Here is a 26,247-nt window from a genome sequence, read left to right on the forward strand (position 1 = left end):
AGCCTTTAAGTCCCCAGACGCTATATCTTTTGATAGCTGGGTACCATCAGCTTTCTTCACCACATTTGCTTGTACATCCATTTTGTCTTTAGTGATCATGTCATTCCTGACAATTTTTGTACTTTAGTGAATAAGGTCCACAATCCAGGATAAAGTGTAGGTATTTTCTTTCGAAGCCCTGTGTCCACCACCCCCTACCCCCACCCCCACCCCCGCCTCCCAACACACACCTTGGGAAACACTGGATAGGTAAACCAGTTGCCAATGTCTCTGCTGACTTATGGCAACCTCATGTGCTTCAGGTAAGGACTGTGGTTGTGATTGTGACTTTTTGGAAACTGATCACCAGGTCTTTCTTCTGAGTATCCACCTTTGGATAGTAGTCCAGCAGTGTGCACCATTCAGAAATTCTATATTCTAGTTCAAAACTCACTGCCTATGAACTGATTCTGACTCATAGTGACCCTGTCAGACAGAGTAGAACTGCCTCTTTTGGGTTTCTGAGACTTTACATCTTTGCTGGAATGGGTCAATTCATCTTTCTCCTATGAAGCAGCTGGTGGGTTCGAACCACTGACCTTGTGCTTAGCAGTACAATTCACCCAGAACTCTTTATATGCTAGTAACTGCCTTCAAATTAAAGATGCTCACTTACTGGCTTCTGCATATTAGGGACTGTATGTAAACGCTTTACATGGACCATCTGATAACCTTCTCACCTTCAGGTGGTAGGTGGCAGTAATGTTTCATATTTCCATATGAAGAACTTGATGCTCAGAGAGGGTGTGTAACTTGCCCAGATCGCCTGGTAAGAGCTGGAGTCAAGGTTGGAAGTTGACATGAACTGTTTATTTAGTGTTACTTGATAATTTGTGACTTTGCTCTTTTGGATTGTTTTGCAGATTGGGAGGAAACCCCTTGCTCTCAAAGTACAGTGTGTGGCCCCGCTAACACACTTGTCCTTGGATGCCCAGAGCCAGACTTAGCAGGCAACACACTCTCTTAGTAGGCACATTTCGCCCAGCCCCCACCATTTTTTGACCCTGTTTTATTATTCTGTTTTTGAGAATAAGTATGGCGAGGTGTAGACAAATTCTAGTTTCTCCAGTATAATTTCGTCACACTGATTTCATTCTTTGAGTTGGATGGCCGTCCTCACCTTCCCCTACTGAGGTGTCCACCCTCATGAACACAAGTCCAGCCCAGCGCTCCTGTCTGATCTGTCTAGCTGCGGCTGTCAGGTTGATCCCATAGAGATCGTTCTTACGAGAGCCTAATGCTCAAGGCAGAACTTTCACTTCCTGGCTAAGCTAAATCCGTGTTTGGTTTTAGATAACTTGAGGTCTTTTGGGTTTAAGCTTTAAAAATTATAAACCTCAGGGCAATAGTTTCAAGGGTTCAGCCAGCTTCGATGGCTCCAAAATGTCTAGAGTCCATGAGAATTTGAAATTCTGGAACAGCAAATATTTAATCAGAACAAACGCTCCCTGTTAACAGTCCTGCCAACTTGTTCAACTTGGAGGGTTTCTTCCCTCCCTAAATATATTCACCACTTACATTCACCACTTACTGAGGGCTCGGTGTGCCCAGTCACCTGCAGAGCATAAAGACTGTCTTGGCGAGTAGTTGGAACAGGGGTTGTTTGCCTACTTTCATTTTGGATGAACATGCAGTGCCACATCTCACCCTTTGATGACTTAGAGGCTCAGGGCACATTTAAGTTGGGCCTTGGAAACCCACAGGGGAGTTTCACCTTGCCCTGTAGGGTTGCTACCAATCAGAGTGGACTGGATGGCAGTGAGGTGGGGTTTGGTTTTGTTTGCGGGGAGGGGGGGCGAGTACACAGAAGGAGCCACCACCACTTCTTGGGAGAAAGGTAAGACTGTCTGCCCTAAATAGGGTCAATGGCAGTGGGTTTGGGGGTAAACAAGGGAGGGGACAGAAACGCCTGCCTTGCTAAGTACTACTGTCAAATACAGTAACATCTCTTTATGCTGAGCTCTGAATATTAATATTCTCTTGAAAATGGAGCTTAGGGGGAGAGGGAGGGAACCAGCAGTGGGCTGGCGTGAGGAGTTGGACAAGATGAACGATGAGCTGCTGTCTGAGAAAAGGGCTCACAGGCATATTTTGTAGTGCAGCAGTCACCGGACAGAGTGGAATGGTGTGGTCAAAGATGGTTTCAGGGCAGAAGGGGGAGTTTCTCAGAGAGTGGAAGGGAGAAGGGAGGGAAGAAAGGAGTTGAATATTATAGAGCAATGAATTGCACACGTATGAAAACAGCAAGTGTGGTTTCTCCTTCATGAATAAAGCTTTAACAGATTTAAATTGATTTTCCCTCTTTACCACCAGTACCTCGCCCACAAAGCACAACTTTCGGGTGAGAGTCTCCAAAACTTTCATTTTGTCCCTCATTACTTCGCTCGCTGAAGCATTTAATCATGTGATTTTTCACTCCACTTAAAACTGCCACAAATTCAGACTCCTCGAAGAATCACTTGCATGGCTTCTCCGTCTGTGTGTGGCGAACACCTTCCTGGCTGTTGTGGTCAGCCCTCACTGCTGTTGTGTTCTGAACCAATTTCCAGAAACATTCTCATTGGGCTGCTTCTGTGCTTCCGACCAAACCCAGTAAGCCGTCAAACAAGCTCCCGATCTGTTTCTGCATTTCCACTTCTGATCTTGGCCACCTCTCTCCCCACTCCATCCCCAAAGGGAGACCCTTGTCTTGGTGGTCTCCTCATCCATAGTCCTGCTAACCCGTGTCCCCCCACAGACACTGTTTTCCCTGTGCCTGGTTGGCCTTTGCCGTCTGTCTCCAGACTGATCCTGCGGCCACAAATCTGCTCGTTCCAATGTATGCCCTATGGTCTTGCAGCCAGAAGTATAAAGGGTTAAATAGTCACTTCCTTGTGTCTGCAGAATGGTGTGCTGGATTCTTGGCCCTGGGACACAATGGACTTCCTTTAATACACTACTAAATGCCGGCTACCAAAAAACTATCATCATCTATCTGAAATTCAGATTTAACTGGCATCCTGTGTTTTACCTGGAGATCCTCCAGGTGTGGTAGTTTGCTTTATAGCCCAGTCAAACACAGCAACGCGTCTCTTTTTGTCTCCCTCTGTTCAAACAACACCAATTGTAGTGGCAGGAACCAACTATAAACAGAAGGTTTTGCTTTTAAAAAATGTTTTAAATGTAAATAGAGCTATGCTGAGTCCAGGGGGCGGGGTCTGGGGGAGAGCGCAGTTTTGGAGAAGCGTTTCAGATTTGGATGTGGACATTCGAGTGCTTTTTGCAGGAAAGCAGGATAGAGAATCCTCATTCAGGAAGACGAGCCCTAAGTCAGCTCAGCCCTTGTTCATGGGGACCTCAATGACCTCCCACCTCCGACTCGACTCGTGGTGACCCTGTAGGACAGAGGAGAACTGCTCGGTAGGGGTTCGCCGGCTGTAGACAGCCTCCACAGCCTCCTTTTCCCCACGAGGAGTGACTGCTGGGTTTGACCAACCAACCTTGAAGTCAGAAGCCTAGCGGTTAACTGATGGTGCCATGTCTAACCCGTGGTACATTTTAATAGCATAGCTTCACAGACTTGCTGTGAGAGAAATGCTCGGATGTCTTCATTATAATCACTCCAGCGTACCTTCAACATGGGGTCTCCATTTTTTCTCTCCTCAGTGCAATGCTACTTTCTTTTGGTGGATAACAAGTACATTGTGAGAAAATTTATAATGTATTTTTGAACATATTTTCAGTTCTCAAGAATGTTCAATTCTGGTGTTGCTACCCAGTTTGGTTTTGTTGAGAAGCAGCATTTTCACAGTGGGCGGAATCCTTCTATTTTGACGTTCATAGAAACATGCTACTGTTGTCCTGGGGTGAGGTCTTTAGGGCTTTTGATCACACAGGCGGTTTTCCTGAATCATTCTGGGCACCTAAGACCAAGGGGCACTTTGTGAGCACCACGTCTGTCTAGATCTGCACCGTCTGTTTGCACCACTGGATTTTGACTTGGCGGAGGAATGGACGGCGCACGGCTGCACGGAGGTGAGTCGGCTGTAACAGGTGACTTCTTTTGTCTCTCGCTCAGATCCCTTTCTTTGAAGAGATTTGCAAAGGCATTCAGGCTGGTGACTCCTGTGAGAAGCTGGTCGGGTACTCGGCCGTGTACAGAGTCTGTTTTGGAATGGCGTGCTTCTTCTTTTTCTTCGCCCTCCTGACCCTCAAAGTCAAGAACAGCAAAAGCTGCCGAGCTCATATTCACAATGGGTAAGTCTTGGGCCTTTGTGGGCGTTTCCTCCCTCGCCTCTATTCCGAACAGGGGGCCAGTAGCCCTGCTCTTCACGAGACTCCCCTCCCACTTCTTCCTCTGAGTAGAAATGGCCCCGCACTGATTTTCACGCAGGTGAACCTTGCACCTGTTAGCACACTGTGTCCGAAGAGCTGGAGTGGGCTTTCCTGCTACGGTAATGAGCAAGGCAGTGGAGACAAAGGGCTTTATTTCTTGTACTGAGCCCTTTCCCCGGGTCATTTCCAGTCCTGCGACGAAGTGGTGTTCTGTACACTCAGAGGCCATGCCGAGTCTGCCTAATTAAGGAAAAAGGGCATTCTCCAGCCACTTAATTACTTCCCCTCGATTTGGAGAGAACACTACCAAGGGCTGGCATCATGGGTTGACATGCTTACCTTCTAAGAGGTCTTTTGTCCTCCTTTGAATATAATTTAAATAAATTTTCTCCGCCCCTCCCTTCCAGCTTTTGGTTCTTCAAACTGCTGCTGTTGGTGGCCATGTGCTCAGGAGCCTTCTTCATTCCTGATCAGGAGTCCTTTCTGAATGGTACAAATCGATTATTTTTGGAACTTATTTGTCTTTAACCTATTTTGTAAAATTGTTCAAAGGCAAAATCCCAAGTGCTTGTGATACTTTGATTGACTGATTAGCTTATGTCTTAAAACAGTCTATGTCCCTTAACTGCCCACACTCGATCCACCCGTGTCCACCCCCTTCTCTTTCCACCCGTCCACGTCCCTTCTTTCCATCTTTGCCCACACCCCCTCTTTCGATTCACTCTGCTGGCTGAAGGATTGGAAGGATAAGTGTACTGGCCTGTAGAGAAACGGAGGCACTTACGAATCAGTCGGACAAGCCCTTTGGCATGTCTGTGTGTCTTCCCCAGCCAGGTTCAGAAGAGGCCTGGGCAAGAGCTTGTTATTTCTGAGCACAGCCCAGCAAAGGACACCCCCTCTGGGGCCACGGAACACGGAGCACTTGCCCCTCCACAGCTGTTCAGCACTGACAGGTCTGGGACCAGAACCCTCCGCTTTTGGAAACTTGCATTATGTGAAACCACATAGCCCTGAGTTATATTCCTTACTGGTAGAACCTGCCAATACTGATTTAATATAAAACCTTTCATTGTAGCAGAAACTGGAAGCCCTTTGTATGAGCTATGGAGAGTGGTGCAGGGGAAGGGCATGTGAAGGAGCTCCAAAGAACTAGGTGCGTGGCCTAAGGAGAGGTTTCTGCCAAAGACACAGGGAGCACCCCTCTGGAAGCCTCCATGCACCCTGCTTTCTTCCTGCCCTTTTTCCCACAGCTTGCTCCAGGAAGAGCATCCATTCCACCGACCCTTGACATAGCCATTGCTGTTAAAGGACTCAAACTCAGCAAAATAATGTTTGAGGGGCCTTGTGTCTGTTAATCAGAAGAAAGATGAGGCTTTCTACTCCTGTAAAGAGTGACAGTCTCCGAGATCCACGGGAGCAGTTCTACCCTGTCCTACAGGGTCCCTGTGAGCCTGCATCCATGTGAGAGCAGGGATTGAGTGAGTGAGGCTTGCTCTGTAGCCTGATTTTGTAAATGTCAGCCGATCGGAATTGTCTTGTGCATGCCTGGACCCCTCTGTATTTAAGTTCTGTGAAGATTTCTGTGAAGCATTTTGTGAATCTTTACAAGGTACTGGCTCTGCCCGATCCTGGATGGCTTTGTTCCTTCAGGAAACTCTTTTTTTTTTTTTTTTACAAAAGCTCCAATTTGCTTTTTGACAGGGCCCTGGGTTTCAGTGGTTTACCACTTTGTTCAATTCAGATGGATCCACTGTCCTAATCAAGACACTTAAAAAAATGTTCCATTTCTTAGAGACCAGCCAGGTCTCCTCATAGTCCCTTATTAGGGCCCAGCCAGTCATACGAGGTTTTATTGTATGCCTCAAGGAAGTTGTGCCCCTTTTAACACCACTGAAAAAAAGAATAATTAAACTTCAATCCTGAGGGAAACCGACTAATTCTCTTACTCATTTGTTAATTGATAATTAGCGCAGGAATCAAGGATTGATGCTTGTTTAGTTTGGGGATTTGGGAAAGCTTCCCTGGTGTATTGGCATGATGCTACGTGCATCCCATCATGAGCTACTGAGGGAATCTTATTTGTGTCCACTAGCCTGGTTACTATGTAAAATGGGACCTTTATTTTTAAAACCCTTTCAAAACCACAAGGAATATGTCTGCATTTTATGTAAACAACAAATAAACCCAGCACCTCTAAGTAGACCTCTGTTCACCACCACTAAAAGCAAACACACTGCCATGCAGTCAGCTCTGACTCAGAGTGACCCTGTTCCCGACAGAGGCACTTCATGGCTTGGAATCATGTGTAGGTGTTCCCTAGTCTGCTCAGTCATTTCCACATACTGGCAATAACCCCCATGACTTGGCTCATTCAAGGCCAGCCCCTCTCTGCCAGAGGCAAAAGTAAGATTCTGGGCACTTGCGCTCCCACTCTGGACCTCATTCCTTCCTAGGATATGGTGGTGTCCAATATAATCGGAACCTTGAGTTTGAAAAAGCTGCGTGGTCGTGGTTTTAACTTGTGGGCCTGCAGGCGTTTCATAAATGCCTGTATCTGTCAGCTGTCTTGGAGTCACGGCATGGGGGCCAGGCTTTGGATCCAGACTGCCTGTACTCACCGCCCCCCCCCTCCCCCAACCCCAACCCTACTCTTACTGGCTGTGGGACTTCACACCGCTTTGACTCGGGGCTCTCCTGTACAACACGCTTGTATTCATGTTACCCACTCCCATGACTGTGGGAGTTCCAGGTGTTACACCTGCAGTGTAACATGCCGTGGAAATTAGCAGCAGTCGTTTCCTCAGTTTTGAGGTTAACAGCTGGGTGAATCGGCTCACCTCCTCTCTGTTGGTCGCTTTCTGCAGCCTGGCGCTATGTGGGAGCCACGGGAGCCTTCATCTTCTTAGGCATCCAGCTGATGCTGATCGTGGAGTTTGCACATAAATGGAACAAGAACTGGTATGTGAACCCACTGCCTCGGAGCAGCTGCCCAGGGCACAGTGCTGAAAAGGGGCTACGCTGAGCTGCTGAACAGCCTGCTGACAACCAAAATCATGTTCTCTGATGGGCTTCCTTCGCTTGGGAACCCCACTGGTACAGTGGTTAAAGCCCTCAGGCTGGTAGATTCGTCTCCACCAGCTGCCCCAGTGGTTGTGCGCTTCAGTCAAGATTCACAGCCTGGGAAACCCTATGGGGCAGCTCGACTCTGTTCTCTGTGAATCGGAATCAACTCAGCAGCAGTGACGTGGGGTTTGAGTTGGTTGGGTTTTTTCCCCCTTCACCCCTGCCCTTTGTAACTCAAATGAAACTCACTGCCATCAAGTCAGTTCTTTTCACGCTGGGCTGCTAACCGCCAGGCCACCAGTTTGAAACCACCAGCTGCTCTGCTGGAGAAAGATGAGGCTTTCTACTCCCATAGAGAGTTACGATTTTAGAAAGTCACCATGAGCCTGCCCTTTGTGCCTCTTCTCATTGAATGCTCGCCCGTTCTATGTTCCTATCCTTTCTACCTCTGCTTCTTCTACACCCTTCCCGCCTCCTCTTTCAGTGTGTGGTCCTCCTTTTCTTAGCTGTCTTATTTGGGCTGTGAACCAGCCAATCTTGTGAGGCAACCACATTCAACCATGTAACTGCCACCTGTTGTGCCCAGCTCTGTGGTCGGGCCTCAGATTCCCCATCCACACAGGAGAAATAAACCAGCACATTACTTTCCAGCCGAAGCTTTGCTTTCTGTGAAGAATGCAAGATTGAATACCAATTTCATTCCTTTTCAACTGTCTGAGAGGGAAAGGGCCCTTACACTGCATTAGGAAGATTGGTTGTGCTACTTTAGAAAGCTATTCTGCCTTGTAAAAAGAGAGACTTTTTACGGACTTTTAAAAATAGCATTCACGTTCTAGGCTGATTGGGGAATGCCAAACTATTAATAGCCAGTTTTATTTCTTGCTGAGCCACACTGAGGGAATGACAGCTGGGCAAGCTGAGCTCAAAAACCAAGTTGATTCTCCTTGTGACCCTAGGCAGAGCACTAACGGCTCTATTGTGTTTCCAGTAAGGCTTTTGTGAGTTTAGGACATCATCCTAAAAACAAAAAGAAACTCATTAAGTCCTGGACCAGCGTGGTGAAATGCCGTGTCCAATACTGAATAACGGCTATATATTAGGTAACAATACTGTACTGATGTTATATTTCTTGAAATTCACAAATAAGAAGACTGTTCTAATTCTAAGGAGAAACACATTAGAGGTGAGGTCCTGTTAAGGGTGATAGAAAATTCAGGTTCATGATGAGGGTTAATCAACATAATGAACATTGAATGTCATTACACTGTACATATGAAGATGTTTAAAATGGCAGGTGTTTTGTTACCTATGTATTTGCCACAATAAAAAATACTTGTGACCAAAAAAAACAAAAACAAAAAGAAACTCACTGCCATTGAGTCCGTACGACTCATAGAGACCACATGGAGAAGGGTAAATCCGCTCCATGAGTTTCCAAGACTCACTCCTTACTGGAGCAGAAAGCCCATCTTTCTTCCCGGTGGTTTTGACCTACTGCCCTTTTGGGTCACAGCCCAGCTGACTGGGGTGGTTGTGGAAATGCCAGGTGGTATCTGGTGCCATTGATTTGGTTCCAACTCATAGTGGCCCCAGGTGAAGCAGAATGAAACACTGCCTGGTGTGTATATAAGATGTTTTACTCCTATGTTGGATGAAACAATATACATAGTCCAAGAAGCTGTATGTCCTGAATATACTGCTCTGCCTGGTAGTTATTTCTTTTGTTTGAGTTTTTTTTTTTTAAGATTAAATTGTAGGATGTAATTGTCAGGGTATTTAAGTTAAAAGGTGTAAATTATTTTATGATTTGATAAATATTGGATTAAGCACAACCAAGTACTTATGACCAGCTTTTTAATGAAACCCACAGAGGCAGTTACCTGTCCTACATAGCAGTGAGTTGTTTTTTTGTTTTAATAAAGATATATTTTCTTGGTGTTTGTATTTGGTGGAAGGTTACATGGCAAATTGGGTTCCCATTTGACTGTATCTACACAAATCGTTCTATGACATTGTATTACATCCCCCCCCCCCAATGAATGGGTTAACATTCATTCTCTCTAATTGCATTCAGGTTGCTCCATTTCTTCTACTCTAGTTTCCCTGCCTCCTTTTCTTACCTGATCCCTTATCTTTGCTTTAGTGTATTTGTTGGCCTTTTGATCTCATACATTTTTAAAATACTATTTTATTTATTGTTGCTGAAAATATACATATACATAGTAAAACATGCACAAGCACTTTCTACATGTTCCATTTAGTGACTTGGATTCTTCTTGAGTTGTTCCTATCTCAGTAATCTAAAGACAGCTTCCAGAGATGACCATTTAGCCTTGTGGGTTTTGTTGTCAATTTGATCCCATATAAACCTACTGGCATAGCTTGGGTTTGCCTGCCAATCTGATAGATTGCTGAAAGGTGAACCCAGGATAGCTTGGGTTCAAGGTTTAAAGAGGATCTAGAAGTGAGGGTTAGGGAATCCTCTAGTCCCATCTGCCCAGTCAGTCTAAGAATTTGAGTTCTGATTCAAGCACTTATCTAAACCTATCAGGGTCCGTCTCTTGTGGTCTGGATCGGAGTACTGTGATAAAGGGTAGCGAGGCACCATCTGGTCCTGGTCTTAGGGTAGCGGAGGCTGTGGCTTGTGTCGGCCGTTAGCCCTGTAGACGTGTTGATGCTCGGAGATGTTTGCATTTTCCTTTCTCTTTTGCTTCTGAAGATAAGACTATATTCAATGTCTGCTCACAAACTTTAACACCTCGGATGCTGCTCACTTAACTTGGGTGCAGACCATGAAACCTGTGCAGTCGTCAGACAGGAATAGGACAGTTGACCGTGTTGCCTTATGAGACCAAGGTTATGACTGATTTTACTATTTTTTTGAAAGCATACCAGTTAGTTGGTGTTGGTGTTTCAGTTCTTCATCTTAAAAATAATCCTAATTTTCAGAGCCAACTCAGGCTCTTATGTGGGTTTTTGAGCCAGCCTTAAAACTAGTCATTTACGCTCGTTCCCACTAGATATTGCTGTAAAGCAGTGCTGTTCTTTAAAAGATAACTCAAGTGGGTTATTACCATTCTTCTGTGACCTATTTTTCTCAGTCGTAGAGAAAAAAAAACCCCACGAAGATGGAAATGCATTCTCATTGATTACAGTCTTATTCTGATTTTCATCATTCTTAATGTACTTTCACCCTGAATTTTTCATTAGACAAACATAAATATGCTTTCCTAAAGTTTTTCTTCAATATTTCACATCTATACGTCAAATGGGGAATTTCATGGTAAAAGATTACAATCTTTGCTGATTGCCTGGCTAGTCCATTAAATACTCTGCTCCCTTGAGAATGGTTTTCTTCACTCTGACTTGAGTGTTTTGATCGATTCTGAAGCCATTTTCTGAGACCAGACATATTGATGCCAAGTTTTAACGGGCATTTTGGAAGACTGGTGCCTAGTGTTAACGGGCATTTTGGTTGCTTCACAAACTTTCTAGAAACCACTTCCATAAGTATACTTGAAGAGCTCTGCAGCGCGTACTGCCGCTCCTGTCCCGGCCGCAGGCTGCTAGTCCCCCAAATCCCTTTTGTGAACGTCTTCAGAGTTGGTCTCTTCTGGTTCTAATCAAGAACAAACTCGGAAGCTCGCTAATATTTTCATTAAGTTTCTTGAGTTTGGTGTTTGTGTGTGTGTGTGTGTGTGTGTGTATTGGAGGTTTTGTTTCTTGTAAAGAAAGTCTCTTGCTTACAACGTTGCTCACAGGCTTCAAGGCAAACCCACTTTTGCCCCTCCCCCCTTTCCTTTATGTGTATGGGTGCACACACATACTGGAGGGGAGCTTCAAAAAGTCCACATTTTCACTATCTTTTCCGTCGGTTTCCTGTGGGCTTCCAAAAGTTGAAGGCGTTTGAAGCCCCCTCATGGATGCGCATCTGTGTCCATGTCTGTTTCCATCTGTACCTTCATACCTATATCCATCCTGAGCCCGAGAAGATTCCAATGACAGTGGAGACCAGAAAGGCCAGGGGTTCTAAACTAGGAGACTGCCACTTTAATGACTCTAGTTTATGTTTATTTAACTGTTTATCTTTAGCATCTCACTGACCTCAGTTTTCACACCCATCAAGGGTGGTTGGGCTAGATCTTTAATGTGTATTTCATTCTCGTCACTGCTTGACCTCCTGCCACCCAGACCCCACCCTGGGATTGCAGTTCACATGGGAGCCTGTGCCCCTCTACCAGCCACAGCTTTTGACATTCAAAGTTAGTAAGTCTGGTTCCCTGTAGGAAGGAAAGGATTGGCAACTTTGGGTTAAAGAAAAGCCACTGGCAGATTAGTTTGGGCCAGGAATTTCTTTAAAAGTGAGTATTTGGATTCATGAGGGAGAACTCCCAGATCAAAGTAAGATATCTGCTAATTATTTTTATCTGACACTATGAATGTAACAAAAATTTCCAAATATTTAGCGGGTGCCAAGCAGGCACTGAGAATATAAAGATAAAGCAGTTATGTGGGAAATCTGCAAAAACAAGATGTCGCCTGGAGTCTGAGTTAAGCTAGTGCAAGAGGAATACAAAAACTCTGCTAACGTTGATGCTGTAAGGAAATAGCATTCAAAATAAAATCTCCCAGCTCAGAAACCTATCTAGAGAGGTAGAAGTTTGGAAAGACGGCAATCTAATTATTGAGTAAGCATTAAATCAGAATGTGATGCATCATGTGAAAGGTATTTCTGTTCTATAGAGCTAAGTGGCTGCAATCCAATTATATTTGCCTTCTCAGGATCAACTCCCTGGTATCTTTGTGGCTAGAGAATTTGGTTTGCAATTTGGAGTCCAGTGCCACCTGAATTAAGTTAAGCTCATCTCCTCTCAGGAAAATGGAAAGTTTACCTTTCAAAAGAAGTGGTTCCCTACCTAATACGGGCAGAAACATCCTGTATTTACATGATTTTCAAAAAGGCAGCAAGAAGTTACAATGACCCCTTTTTGTAAAGTCAGTGCTAAATAAGAAGGGGGGAGGAGGAAGGAGAAAGGGAGTCTCACCCATCATTTTTAACAAGGAGAATTATGACATAGTTTTTAATTTGTATTGCAACACATTAATTTTGTAACAGTAATCCTGGATCCAGCATTTAATAGAAGTACCAGGCACTCTGCTGACAGTAACCACAGCCATGGCCTGGCCTGTGGAGTTGACATTCTTGGGATGCAGAGGAGCCCTGATGGATTATGTGATGTGCTGCCAACCTCAGGGCCAGCAGTTCGAACCCACTAGCTACTACTACAAGGGAGAAAGATGAGGCTTTCTGCTCCTGTAAAGATTTATAGCCTTAGGAACCACAATAACAGTTCTATTTTGCGCTATAATGTTGCTATGAAGCAGTCTATTTGATCACAGTGAATTTGTGGGGGGGCTAGGGGTGGGGATCAGATCTCTGTCTGACTATCTACAAATTATAGTCAGACAAATATGCAATTTGTTCAATAGTGAAAACTCGGGAGGGGGAAATCATACAACAAACTTACTTGACCTACCACCCCCCTGGCAATTAAAAACTTGAATCCCATCATCCAGGACCAAGTATGGATAGCTGCCTTTGTATCTCCCCTAGATTGGTCCAGCACCATCCCACCCCCATCCCAGAGGGTGGTCTCACCCACTTTAGGAAACTGGCCTAGAAGAACCAACTGGCTATCTTATGATGGGGAAGTGGAGGAGTTTTAAGGGAGACTAGGAGGAAATGAGGGAGAGCCTGGGACAACACTCTGTACTTCACTTGTGCTAGGACCAAAGCCTCTCTCTCCCTCCCACCCCAGGCTGGAATTCCACCCACTGGTAGGGAAGACTAACCAAACCAAAACCATACGCACTGCCATTGAGTCGATGCCGACTCATAGCGCGTCTATAGGACAGGGTAGAACTGGCCCTGTGAGTTTCCAGGACTGTACGTGTAGCAAGCCCAGTCTTTCTCCTGAGGTGCTTTCCAACCGTACACCTTGTCGTTCACAGCCTAATGTGTAACCTCTATGCCACCAGGGCTCCTTGAGGGAAGAGGAGTAGGAGATAAAATAAAAAATCAGCTAAATGGCACTGGACCCTGCAAGACTTTTCTTAGGTCAGTTCATGGGTTTTGGTTTTTCAGGTGAAATGGAAGTGCATTGGAGAATTTTAAAACAGGATTAATGTGATTTTAAGTTTTAGATTGAAAGCAGATGGAAGAGGTCAGTATGCAAGTAGGGGCGTGGGGCGTAGTTGGGACATACCACAGGTGAGGCACGAGGTAGCAGCAGTTTGATTCTAGATACCTTCTAAAGATGGAAACAGTGGAACTTCCCTGATGGGGTGATGGATGGCCCTGAGGTGCTAGGGAGGGTGGCAAAGAGCCCGAGTGACTTCTTCCAAACACATTTGTTCATTTTCCCGGCAGTCCATGTGTTTTTGTAGTCTTCACCAACAGTTCCTTCTTTGTTCGTCATGCATTGTCCAGCTCTTACACAAATCGAAGGCAACTGAAAAGGCATCCCCGGCTTGAGTCAGGCGGACTTGAGTTCTCAAAGGGACATCCAAGGCATTGTTTGGGTTCTTGGCTGCTGGTTTCATGAGCGTAGATTACAGTTTGGAGTCAAATGAAATCCTTGCCAGCTTCAGTATTTCCTCCATTTATCATGATGTTGCTTACTGATCCAGTCGTGAGCATTTTTGTTCTCTTCGTGACTCGTGTTCTCTTCGTGTACACCATACTGAAGACTGATCTCACCAGGGACAGGTCAGGGACTTCTGCCTGCCCCGGGAATGAACGCTCTGCTTACTAAGAATGGATGAATATTCTGTTTCCTGAGGAAATGGACCCTCTACCTGCTAGGAATCATCTTCTTTCTGTGAAGGGAGCGAGCATTCTGCCTGCTAATGGGCCCTGAGGTAACGAGCCTGGTTAAGTGACTTAACCTGGAGCCAGGCTAGGTGGTCACCCTGAGACATCTACCCCAGAGTTATAGCCTGGGAAATGTAGAGCCCTCCACACCGTATCTATAGCCTGAGTTAAAACTCAAGACATTCCTGACACAGAATTACATCCTGAAATACATTAGAAAGAAATATACAGGAGACCCAAGGACAAGCTTACTAACTAATTAGAGAGCGGTCTCTGAGGAGCTGTGAGCCCCTCCCTTTTGAAAGTGCCCTTCCAGAACAGGAAGCAGTTTCCTATCTTGGAATCCTTCTCACTTCTAGAGGGGGACTTGGTTTATCTCTTTTGCAGTGACCTTAAGTAAACACTTGACCGAACTCTTTGCTGCTGTGTGCATGTGAGTGTGATGGGTGGGGTTATCTCTGACTCCTTACCAATCACCCGGGTAGAACTTGCTAGTTACCCAGTTACCTGGAGTTACCTGCAGCACCAAAGGGGACAGTCTTTGATCTTCATCAGTAAGTGTTTTAAGTACTCTTTGCTTTTGGCGAAGATTGCAACCTAGGAAACCTGATGGTTATATGACGGCACCACCGTAGCCCTGTAGAGTTTGAGGTGCCTCTTATCACCCACAAATACTGGGTTCTGCAGAGGTTGAGGTGCTTCTTATCACCCACAAATACTGGGTTCTGCAGAGGTTGAGGTGCTTCTTATCACCCACAAATACTGGGTTCTTGCCCACAGCAGGTGAGCCCAACTCATGTCCACTGTCAGTGGACATTGGAGAGCTGGAAAAAGTACGGTGACCAGACGTCCCGCTTTTGGCGGGACAGCCCCGATTTTGGGCATTTTTTAAAAGTCCCGATTTTTGGCAAGAATGCACGACAAGCTAGGGAACGGTCTATTTGGTCCATATAGACCAAATTTTTAATCAAGAATGCCCCCCCACCCCCCAGTCAATGGTGTCCCACTTTAAATCTGATCACCTTAGGAAAAAAGACTAGCGTCGGAGTAGTCTTCCAGCAACTCAACTGTTTGGTGGGGACTCTTAATTATTGGAATGTTTCATGTATTTATACCGGTTTCATCTGTAAATACTCATTACAGATTATATGCAGGTGGGTGATAATTTTGACACTACATGACCAAAACCAAGCACTTCATGCAATCGAGTGGATGTCGACTCATTTGTGAGGTCTATCTGGCGACGGAAAGAAACAAAGAAGGCAACGATAGAAAACAGTTTCAGAGGTTTATTTCAGAGCTCCTGGGTGAAATTCGTGGACCCCTAAATCAGGCCCAGAGAAATCGTGCCGCCTGGCAGGGAGGGGAGAGCAGAGAAAGGGATGGGAGCCTCCTGAGCTCCAGGGTGAGGTTCACAGGCCCCCAGTTGGGGCCCCAGGAAGATTGGGGCACTGTCCATGCGAGAGATGGAGAGTTTTATAGCCCGGGTGGGGGAGGGGAGCTGTGGAATTTTCCACTGCAACTTTGTTGTCTGCAGGCCCGGAGTTAAGCAACAGCTTACAAAGTTATCTGTAACGGTTAGTCTTCTGCACCTGGGCCTGAAGGCCACGAGTTAAGCAACAGCTTACAAAGTTATCTGTAACGGTTAGTCTTCTGCACCTGGGCCTGAAGGCCACCGAAGGGGAGGAGGAGGGAGGGAGGGGGTCTGGCCCCTTATAGCGTCCTTGAAGTGTTTTTACCAGCTCTATCTCCTAGCCGCCTGCCCTGCTAACTCCCGCTTCTGCCTGACACTGTTGACTCTAGAGGGCAGGCTCAAACTGCCTCTTCTGAGTTTCCAAGACTAACTGTGGGGGAGTAGCAAGCGCTGTCTTTCTTCCTAGGGAGTGGCTGGTTGTTTTTGAACTGTAGGCCTTTCTGATCGAAGCCCAAGGAGTAACCACTCCGCTACCAGTCAATCAGTGTAGACGACTGAGAAGGCTAGAGGGTTCAGTTTATGCCCCAGGCACAGCTGAAGCAGCAGTGAACTTTCCAAACTGGCTGAGCTCAGGGAAACGGTCAAATAAACCTTTGTTATTAAGCTGATAACAAATCAACAACCATATTAATTATACTCAAACCAAAATGGGTGTGTTTCGCTCACGCTCACCTCTCAACACTGTTAGACCTTTTGGGAGAGGTTGAGCAAACAGTTGGCTAATGAATCTGGAATTCAGGGAGGACCTGAGGTTGGGGTTGGAGATTTAACTTTGAAAATAGAAGCGTAACAACAAGAGATTGTTGAGGGGGAGTTGCATCCGCACACCGCAGGTCAGCAGTGGTTACCTTTCTCTAGAGATATATCCCATCGCCCTCACTCCCATCAGTTCTTTCTGGCTCTTAGATTTTTCTTCTTCCTAGAGTCTCCTGTCTTTGCTTGCCTTTGGATTGGAGCACTGTGATTCTGCAGTCACTGGAGGGCTTGGCTGGGTTTCAGAAACACAGTGGTCATTATCGTTTAGCCTGGCCGCTCCCTTTTCTCTGCCTCTGGCTGCAGCAGCGTTTTGATCTGCAGAGCATTTTCGCTCGGCCGCTTGAACACCCTCCGGTTTTGTGAGAACATTAAGCACGAGGCTTGCTCTGGGAAGGCTTGAGAAAGTGATTACAAAGAGCAGTGTAATCTGAAGGCACATGGCCGATTCACAGTTCCTTCTCCCTGTCACGTCGTCCTGTCTCCCTGTCCATCTCCCTGCCCTCGTCACGCCGAGTTTATCAACTTGCTCCTGCTGAGAACAACTTCTTTAGATGTAAGCCAGCACGTCTCTCTTCCCGTCACTAATATTTTTATACACTAACTAAAGCTTGTCGGTCATATCTGTTAGTTTGTTGTTATGCATCTCATTATTACAATGTTAACTTTTTTGATTTTGTATTTTACTGTCTTTTTAAATATTGATTTTCCCTAGTGTTGATACTGTTTGGGAGGAACACTGGTAATCCACAGCTTCCTAGTCTGTAAAGTGGGAAAAGAGTTGGTGTTTCAACTGGTCCTTCGTTTGCTTCTTTGCCTTGTGAAAACATGGGTCTCGGCAGAAGCTGCTGACAGCACTTGCAGTGGGACTAAGGTGCACACCCCGGGTCTGTTTTCCAGGAACACTTAACGCGAGGCCCAGGAAAGAGCCACTTTGTAATACTGCCAAAACCTATCTCAGAAAACACTCACTGGTACACTGGTACAGAGAGGAACTGAAAATACAGGGAATCCAGGACGGATGAGCCCTATAGGACCAGTGGTGTGAGTGGCGAAACAGGGAGGGTAAAGGGAGAATGGGTAGGAAAGAGGGAACCGATTACATGGAACTGTGTGTGACCTTCTCCCTGGGGGACAGACAACCGAAAAGTGGGTGAAGGGAGACGTCGGACAGGGCAAGATATGACAAAATACCCATTTATAAACTATCAAGGGCTCATGAGGGATGGGGGAGCGGGGAGGGAGGGGAAAAATGAGGACCTAATGTCGGGGGTTTAAGTGGAGAGAAAATGTTTTGAGAAACGATGTACAAATGGGCTTTACACAATTGTTGTGTGTATGGATTGGGATAACAGTTGTAGGAGCCCCTAATAAAATGTTAAAAAAAAAAAGAAAAGAAAACACTCACTGCCATCCATAGCAAGCCTATAGGGTGGGGTAGAACTGCCCCTCTGGGTTTCTGAGACTGTAACTCCTATGGGAGTTAAAAAGCCTGGTCCTTCTCCCTCGGAGCTGCTTATAGTTTCAACCCCCTGGCCTTGCAGTTAGCAGTCCAACCAACACAGAACCCACCATATTCTCCCAGGGTAGTGCAAATTCAGAATGGAGAAGCGAAAATACGATCAGATTGAGGCCTTTATTAATTTCGTTGAATAGAATAATGCACTTGAACCTAAAATGGAATCGTCTCAGTGTGGAGAGAAGTTTGCATGTTACTCTAAGAAGTTGCAGTTTTACCAGTTAGCTAAAATCTGCGAGAAGTCACCTGGGAGCCTGATCGCAGTTAGCGAGCGCCCAAAGGATGGGAAACACTGTCAGAACTTGTGTTTCACGGACCTTTCTTTTCTGCTCTCCCTCTGACCTGCTCCCTGGAGAAACAGGACTGCGGGAACAGCGACTAACAAGCTGTGGTACGCCTCTCTGTCCCTGGTGACACTCATCATGTACTCCATCGCCACCGGCGGCTTGATTTTGATGGCGGTGTTTTACACACAGAGAGAAGGCTGCATGGGAAACAAAATCCTCCTGGGCATAAATGGAGGTTTGTGCCTGCTTATTTCATTGATGGCCATCTCACCATGCGTCCAAAACCGTAAGTACGGCTTCCCCCAGTCTTCTTTTTTTCATACTGCTAGGTGGGTTTGTTTTTAGCGAATCCACTTGCTCTCACTTTGGAACATGGCTACGCCAGGGATGGGCAAGGGAACTCAGGCCGTCTCTTCTTCGTCTCCCACACCTGGGCGGCTGAGCGTGATAGTGAAGCCTGGGTCATGGAGTCTGTGGCCAGTGATAGTGGCCGTTTCGGGCAGCGTAGAGATTCCCCACAGGGTTTTTAGGCTGCGATCTTTTCCGAAACTTACTGCCACACCTTTCTCTTGCAGCATGTCAAAAAGAACCTATGAAGCCTAAACTTACATCCATAAATATCGAGATAGATCCTGCCACTCTTGAGTAATATACCACCCAAACCCCAACCCATTGCCATGAAGTCACTTTGGACTCAAAACCACCCGTTAGGGCATGGTAGACCCTCAATCTTTGCAGGCGGACAGCCCTCTCCTGTGGAGCCGCTGGTGGGCTCAAATCGATAGCCTTGTGGTGAGCCCGCCACCAGCTCTCTCCTGACATGGCAGTGTTTCCCTAATTGTCCACAGTGGCTTTTAAATGAAAAATGCTCAGCATGTATGTTAAGAAATGGTGTCCGTGAGCTCCCACATAATGTCTGTGTCAGAGTTTAGAGGCTTCTCAGAGCGATGTCTAGTGACAACTTTCACTCACACACTGTGGACCCGAGAGCAGGGGCAGCATGGTCAAGAAGCAGGAAATCAGATCCCGAGTCAGCCAGCAGCTGAAACTCTTCCTTAGACCCAGGTTCTTCCTCAGCAAAGCCTTCTAACTCTTAGAAACCAGTTGCTATTTATCACGATACAATGTAGAACATTCCTTTGTGGTCTGTGCTATTGCAATTGACCTAGGCTGTCTCAGAAGACTGGTCCTCAGCCCCTACACCGAATGACTCATTTCCTCAGTGTTTGCTTATCGCTAAGAAGTTTTCACAACTTTGCCCCATATGCTTTACTATATACATGGCTATATTTGCAGCACATACAGAAACATCTGTAGGAATATCCTATATTTAGGCTCACCTTCCTATACCTGTTCGGTTTTCCTGCCTGTCTGTGAATGCTTTGGGGTTATTGTATTAGTTCTTTTACAGAATTGTGTGTGTGATAGTATTTACCTTAGTTTAAGGTGACCAGATTTTAACATTGGTAAAGCAGGACACCATTGATAAAACTCATATCCTGGCAAAATAACCACATGGCAGCCGAAAACCGTATACCCTAGCTTGTTGTGCATTCTTTCAAAAAATCAGGACATTTTAAAAATCATTTTATTAGGGGCTCATACAACTCTTATCCCAATCCATACATACATCAATTGTGTAAAGTGCATTTGTACATTCATTGCCCTCATCATTCTCAAAACATTTCCTCTCCACTTAAGCCCCTGGCATTAGGTCCTCATTTTTCCCCTCCCTCCCCCCTCCCCCCTCCCTCATGAGCCCTTAATAATTTATAAATTATTATTTTGTCATATCTTCCCCTATCCAATGTCTCCCTTCACCCACTTTTCTGTTATCCGTCCCCCAGGGAGGAGGTCACATATAGTTCCTTGTAATCGGTTCCCTCTTTCCAACCCACTCTCCTTCTACCCTCCCAGTATCACCACTCACACCACTGGTCCTTTTTAAAAATGAAACGGGACACAGGAAAAATTGTTAAAAATCGGGACTGTCCTGCCAAAAGCGGGACATCTGGTCACCTTACCTTAGCTGCCTGTCACTCTTGTACAACTCTTAATGTCTCCGTTTGCCCTGGTTGTATTGTGCTGACTAAGGACAGTGAGATGCTGTAGCGCCATGGTTAAACACCAGACTGCTAACCTTGAAGCTTGTGGTTCTAGCCTACCAGCTGCTCAGAAGGAGAAAGATGTGTCAGTTTGCTTCCATAAAGATTTACAGCTTTTACTATTGAATTGTGTGATATGTGAATTAAGTGCCAATAAAACTTAGAGAAAGATTCATAGCTTTTGAAACCCTAGGAGGCAGTTCTTGACAGTACTGGGCTTTTTTGTTTTGAATGTATAGATGTGAATTATCCTTGATAAACGACTTTGAATGTCTTAGGACAGCACAGCCATGTGCTATCTTTGGGATTATAAACTCCGAAGTCTCTGGTCTCAGATTTCCTGTGTGTAGCTTCCTCTGCTTGCAGTGAACATGTGCCTGGCATTCAGGTTTCTACGCAGGAAAAGGGAATGTGGCCAATAAACATATACATATTTTCACATATAATGCACACACCTGTTGACTGTGCACAGGAAACTAAGCTGGAGAGGTGGCACGGTTTGCAAAAAATATATTATGCACTCAATGTGGTATCCCACTTGAATCCTTCCAAACGGTGTGAATCAAAAAGGCAATGGATTCCACATACATATACTAATCGTTTCAAAACTATTATTAAATTTGAGTATTGTCTCCCATCTCCTTCATATAATTAGGAATTAAAAAAAATAATATTCAGATTAAAATCACCTTTTGAGGTAGGCTCAATATTTTGAGATATTTGGATTAAAGTGATTAGTTGCGGAGGCCAGTCTTATTCTCATGCCCAAAGCAACATTCGTAAAGGGTTGGTTTCTGCTCTTTATTGGCAGTGAGAACGTCCCTGAATAGCACAAACAGTTCAGTTCTTGGCTCTTAACCGAAAGTTTGAATCTCCCCAGAAACAGCTGGGGACAGAGTCCTTATTCTGCTTCTGCCCGGGGCAGAGCTACTGCAGCCCTAGAGAGCACCGCTCTGCTCTGAGACGGTGAGAGCACGTGGTTCTCAGTTGACTTGACGGCCTCTGGTTCGGCGGTTTTCATTGGCAGTTAGAGTTGAATAATAGTTATTCTGTGAGCAAATTTGATCCAAGGGAAAACTGGATCAGATGGGATCTGTCCTTATATCTTTCCCTGCACTTTCACTGGAGGCCGTGGGGTCCGCAAGCTGAAGGAGTATCGGTGTGTTTGTTGGGGTGTCTGGTGTCTTCCTGAGGCACGAGTTTTCTAATCATTAAAATGTCTCTGTGTGTCTCTTGTGTGTGACAGGCCAGCCGCACTCGGGACTCCTGCAGTCAGGGCTCATAAGCTGCTATGTCACCTACCTCACTTTCTCAGCTCTGACCAGCAAACCTGTAGAGTTCGGTAAGCTGCCCTTGTTACTGAGCATGCGTGTGTGGATGCCCATGCCCATCTGTGGAAGAATGAATACATATTGACGAGGTAGTAACTGGAAAAAGATAGATGATTCAGGGATTTTCATTAAGGAAAGTCTTTAATGTGGGTGATGGAAACAAAAATTTCTTCTTTGGAGTCTTTGCCACTCACCATGTAAGAAAGCTAGGTGGAACTTCGAGTTTCTTTTAGGTTTAATCTATGTTTATAAAGGCATGGTTTTGTCTTGCTTTGCTTATTTTTGAAATATGGGTTATCATTTTAATGTTGTTCAGGTGGGCATTTTTCTGACTGTTCACAGAAGGAGTAGAAAGAAACATGGGTGTGGGAAATGTGAGTTGGGAGACAGGGTCAGAGCCCTGCTGTGCGATCTTGACCTGCCCATCTTAAATAACTTGTATTTACAGAACACAGCAGTCAGAGCGTGAGCTTTTGTGCCTGGGTTTGTGTCCTGGTCTTGACACTCAAGTAACTTAGCTTTTGATGCCTGTGTACCTCGTCTCGGAGTGAAGGGTTGTAATTTTAAGAAGAAAACTATTAAGTTATGTGTTTGCGCTTTGTGTGCATGTACATGCGTTCATGTATGGACGCATGCACATACTTCTAAACTAATGTCTGATGTGCTATCTAAGAATTAGCTATTACTATAGGGCAGTTGTGATGATCATTTGAGAAAAATTTTAAAGTGTGAACACTATTATAGTATTTAGAAGATATTGTGAGCCTGCTACATTAAAAGATGTTATACGCCCCTGAGGAGCCCTGGTAAAGTAGTGGTTGTAAGTTGGCCTGCTAACCTAAAGGTCGGCAGTTTGGAACCATCAGCCAGCTCCTCGGGGAAAAAGACAGGGCTTTCTACTCCTGTAAAGAGTTAAGTGTTGGAAATTCACAGGGGCGGTTGGACCCTGGAGTCAGAATCAAATCCTGAGTTTAATTTGGTTTATAAGCCTCTGAACATTGCCAATAAAGGGCTAAATTTTCTCATTTGAATCCCATTGAGTGTATTATCAATGTGCTTATTTTTGGTATGAAGTCTATGAATAGTATAAATAGTTAATGTGCTTGGCAACCTTTCAAAATGTGGGAGGTTCTAGTCTACCCTGAGGAGCCTCAGAAGAAAGGACTGGCCATTTACTGGGAATGGGGGTGGGGTAGAGGAAGCACCCAGCCACTGGAAACACTGTGGGCACAGTTCACCTCTGATACACGTGGAATTGCCACGAGTCTTGAGTGGATTCATCAGCAACTGTTTATGGCTGGGCATAATTGATTTTGTATAGATCAAGGTAAGTAAGTATATCTCTGCTCTAGAATTAAATCAAAATTGATTAGTACAGTTCCCCATATTAAATTTAGAAAGCAGATAGCAGATACAAAGATGTGGACCTTGTCTGAAAAGCTGTTTATAGTGGAAAGTGATGTAATTAGAGGCTTTTAAAGTTTATTTCAGTCTGCCCATAGGACTTACTTTTTTTGGCTTTTACATACTGATCTCTGGTTTTAGTGAAAGGGAGTTTATAACTATAGTAATATTATTTTAAAATGCAGGTAGTACTTAAAAACATTGGGGGGGAAGCCGAGATCTTGTTTCTAAGTCCAGATGGTGCTACTGAAATGGGAAAAAAATATTGTATTTTGGTTAATTACCAAAAAAAATGCTGCTAGGCTAAAATAAAAATCCCTAACCCACATCAGAAGCAGTTTCACTTTGAGTGTGCTTAGTATGTGCACATTTGCCAAATAGTTTTTAGAGTTATTCTATGTGGAGGCTCCCAGATTTGGGGGTTAGCTGGCAATCAAGCCTCACTTGGCTGTTCAAAATTGAAGATGACCACTAAATAAAAAGAAAATGCAGTTTACTACTCATGCTAACCTTTTAGAAATATTCATGAGGCAGCCTCCCAAAATTATTATTTTTTAAATCCAGACCTCTCCTTCAGGGAGTTCCTAAGTTCTTCGATTAAGATGCTGAAAAATATTTCCTTCCCTGAATTATTGGGCAGGTGGAGTGGCTTATGGAGCCTAAGACGTGAGTCCAATAATTATTTTCATGTCATTAATAAACAAACAATTATTAAAAACAAAAAGGTTCCTAAGTTATAGACTGAGGATACCAGGGCCGTTACACCACTTGGTTGGTTTCTCCTCTGGGAGGGAGGCTGTTGGATTGAGACCAGGCTAGACCACTGTTCTACTGCTGTTACATGGGCGGTTGTTAATTAGCCTCGACACTCCTCCAGAGAGAGTAAGTCACAGAAAAGGCTCTTAATTATCTGCATACTATTTTTCACTCACTACAGGCTGCTGAATCAACTGGGGGGAAAGGTGGATTTAGTTTGTTTGTTCTTTAATTGTTTGAAAAGTACCGTAAAAGAGCAAGCTGATTGGTGCAGCCCCGCTCCTGGAGACCCAGGATTTGTCAAAGTAGAACTGTGCTCCATAGAGGGTTTTCCGTGGCTGGTTTTTCCAAACTAGATTGCCAGGACTTCCTTGCAAGACATCTCTGAGTAGACTCGAATTTCTAGCCTGAGCACATTAAGAGCAAGGCTCTACATCCTGGAACTCTAGGGCCCATTAGGTAAACTGGAATCCGGGGCATGTTTGAAGAATGAGTCGATAGTAGAGGAGCAATGCTTTGAAATCTGCTGCAATTTGACCCATTAAAACAGTGTTTATGAAAGCGGTGGTACTGCCCCCTATGGTGCAATGGAAAAAATCTAGATGGGGTGGGGGTAGGGGCTACAAAAGCAGATGCCTACCCTTTATTCTGGTTCATGGGCTATATAGTACAACATTTTTCAGTTTCCAGGGGGCTATTATTCGTTTTTTAACCTGAAAAGGGGACTGTAGGACAAATAAATTTGGAAACTCATGCACCAGGGCAAGAGTGAAAATGTTGAGTAGAAGTTCCTAGTGTCCGTCTCCATTCTACTGAGACGGTCCGCTGAAGCAGTGTGTCTCTGCAGAATGAGCGCTTTCCCCATTTGACTGCGACCTTTGTTTTTCTGTAGATCTGGATGAACATGGGAAGAACGTCACAATCTGTGTGCCTAACTTTGGCCAGGACCTGTACAGAGAGAGGGACTTGGTAACTGCACTAGGTACCACCCTCCTGATTGGGTGTATCCTCTATTCCTGGTAAGTCTTGGGGAGGTATCCGGCCAACTTTGCTGACTTAGAAGTAGGAAAAGAATTTGAATAAACTTCAGCACCTGCAAAGCCACAAAGCACATATCCTCGGGGGTGGGGTGGGGGGACCGTGCATGTTTTGGTAACTGTCTGATTGATGGGAAATCACCTTTGTGCAGCCGTAGATGGAAAGAGTACAAAGCTACTGTCTACACCATCATTTGTCCGTGGTCCCTGAATGACAGAAAACGTCCCTTTTCATTTATGCTCACACCCTTGATGCTAGTGCAGTGCAGGGCCCGCAGCCCTTCCCGCAGTAGGTGGGACCTACAAGGATAAGCAGGCTGGATTTCAGGTGCTTAGTGTGGAGTAAGGGTGGTGGCTTATTCTACCTTAAAAATACGAAAGACTGCTGAAGGGAAAAAAGAAAGGAAGAGAATGATTAGTTCTTTATTTGGGGTGCGTTTTTCACTGATCATTGTTTCTTTTAGGAACCTTTCCCATTTAGATTTTCTCTCTGTGGGGATTTTAGGAGGGGGCTGCATTTTGGTGTATGAATTCATCCCAGGTAGTGAGAACTTATATAGATAAAAAAATTTCTCATTTAGCTTCCAACGCCTCCTACTGCCAGAAAGGAAGCAACAAAGGCACACACACATATTGTAGCGGTGGGTGAGCGAGCTGAGTTTTAAAGGTGCTGGCTAGTGTTGCAGGTTGGTATTAAGATAAAATTGTTGTGTAAGGCTGATTCTGGGGGCTGTTTATGACCTTCACAACGGACTCTCCTTATTGCATCGGGAGGTCCATGGTTGATTGTGGCCTTTTTAATTGTTGTAGTTTTTAATGGCCGTTTTATGATCTCCATAAATTTTTCCATTAGCACCTACAACATATGGAGTACTAATGATGAAGGCAGGAGCCCTGGGTGGTGTAGTGCTTACACATTGGGCTGCGGTCTGAATGGTCGGCAGTTCGAAACCATCAGCAGGTCCATGGGAGGAAGACTGGGCTTTCTACTCCTGTGAACAGTTACAGTCTTGGAAACCCATGGGGGTCACTATGAGTCAGCGTTGACTCAATGGCAGCGAGTTTGGTTTTCGTTATGTGAAGCAGTGATTGTGTGTGGGTGGGTGGGGGTGTAGGGGGGTGAGGGGAGGTGGGCATTCCAGGCCAGGCCCGGCCCAAGTCGGTGGTGAATATTTTCAGAGAGACTATAAAGCCATCAAAGTTGGAATCTTGGTTCACAGCTCTTCCTTTCTTGAGTAGGCCTTTCCTTCCTGACTCTGTTGTTGTCAGGCTTGAGGGGAAGTCTCAGAAT

General features: G+C 45.1%; 1 protein-coding gene across 1 annotated transcript in view; it reads left to right on the plus strand.

Moving 5' to 3' along the window:
- The window catches only part of SERINC5 (serine incorporator 5), a 64,302-nt gene that overhangs the window by 23,203 nt on the left and 14,852 nt on the right, over positions 1–26,247 (plus strand). Inside the window, exons 4-9 of the mRNA XM_013004901.2 lie at positions 4,097–4,275; positions 4,761–4,843; positions 7,218–7,311; positions 18,398–18,609; positions 21,675–21,770; positions 24,812–24,938. Of these exons, the coding sequence (XP_012860355.1) occupies positions 4,097–4,275; positions 4,761–4,843; positions 7,218–7,311; positions 18,398–18,609; positions 21,675–21,770; positions 24,812–24,938 (791 nt within the window). The remainder of the gene's footprint in view (positions 1–4,096; positions 4,276–4,760; positions 4,844–7,217; positions 7,312–18,397; positions 18,610–21,674; positions 21,771–24,811; positions 24,939–26,247) is intronic.

This window comes from Echinops telfairi, unplaced genomic scaffold (genome assembly GCF_000313985.2).
Source record: "Echinops telfairi isolate 266 unplaced genomic scaffold, ASM31398v2 ScPeMD7_7469;HRSCAF=8507_1, whole genome shotgun sequence".
Classification (NCBI taxonomy): domain Eukaryota; kingdom Metazoa; phylum Chordata; class Mammalia; order Afrosoricida; family Tenrecidae; genus Echinops; species Echinops telfairi.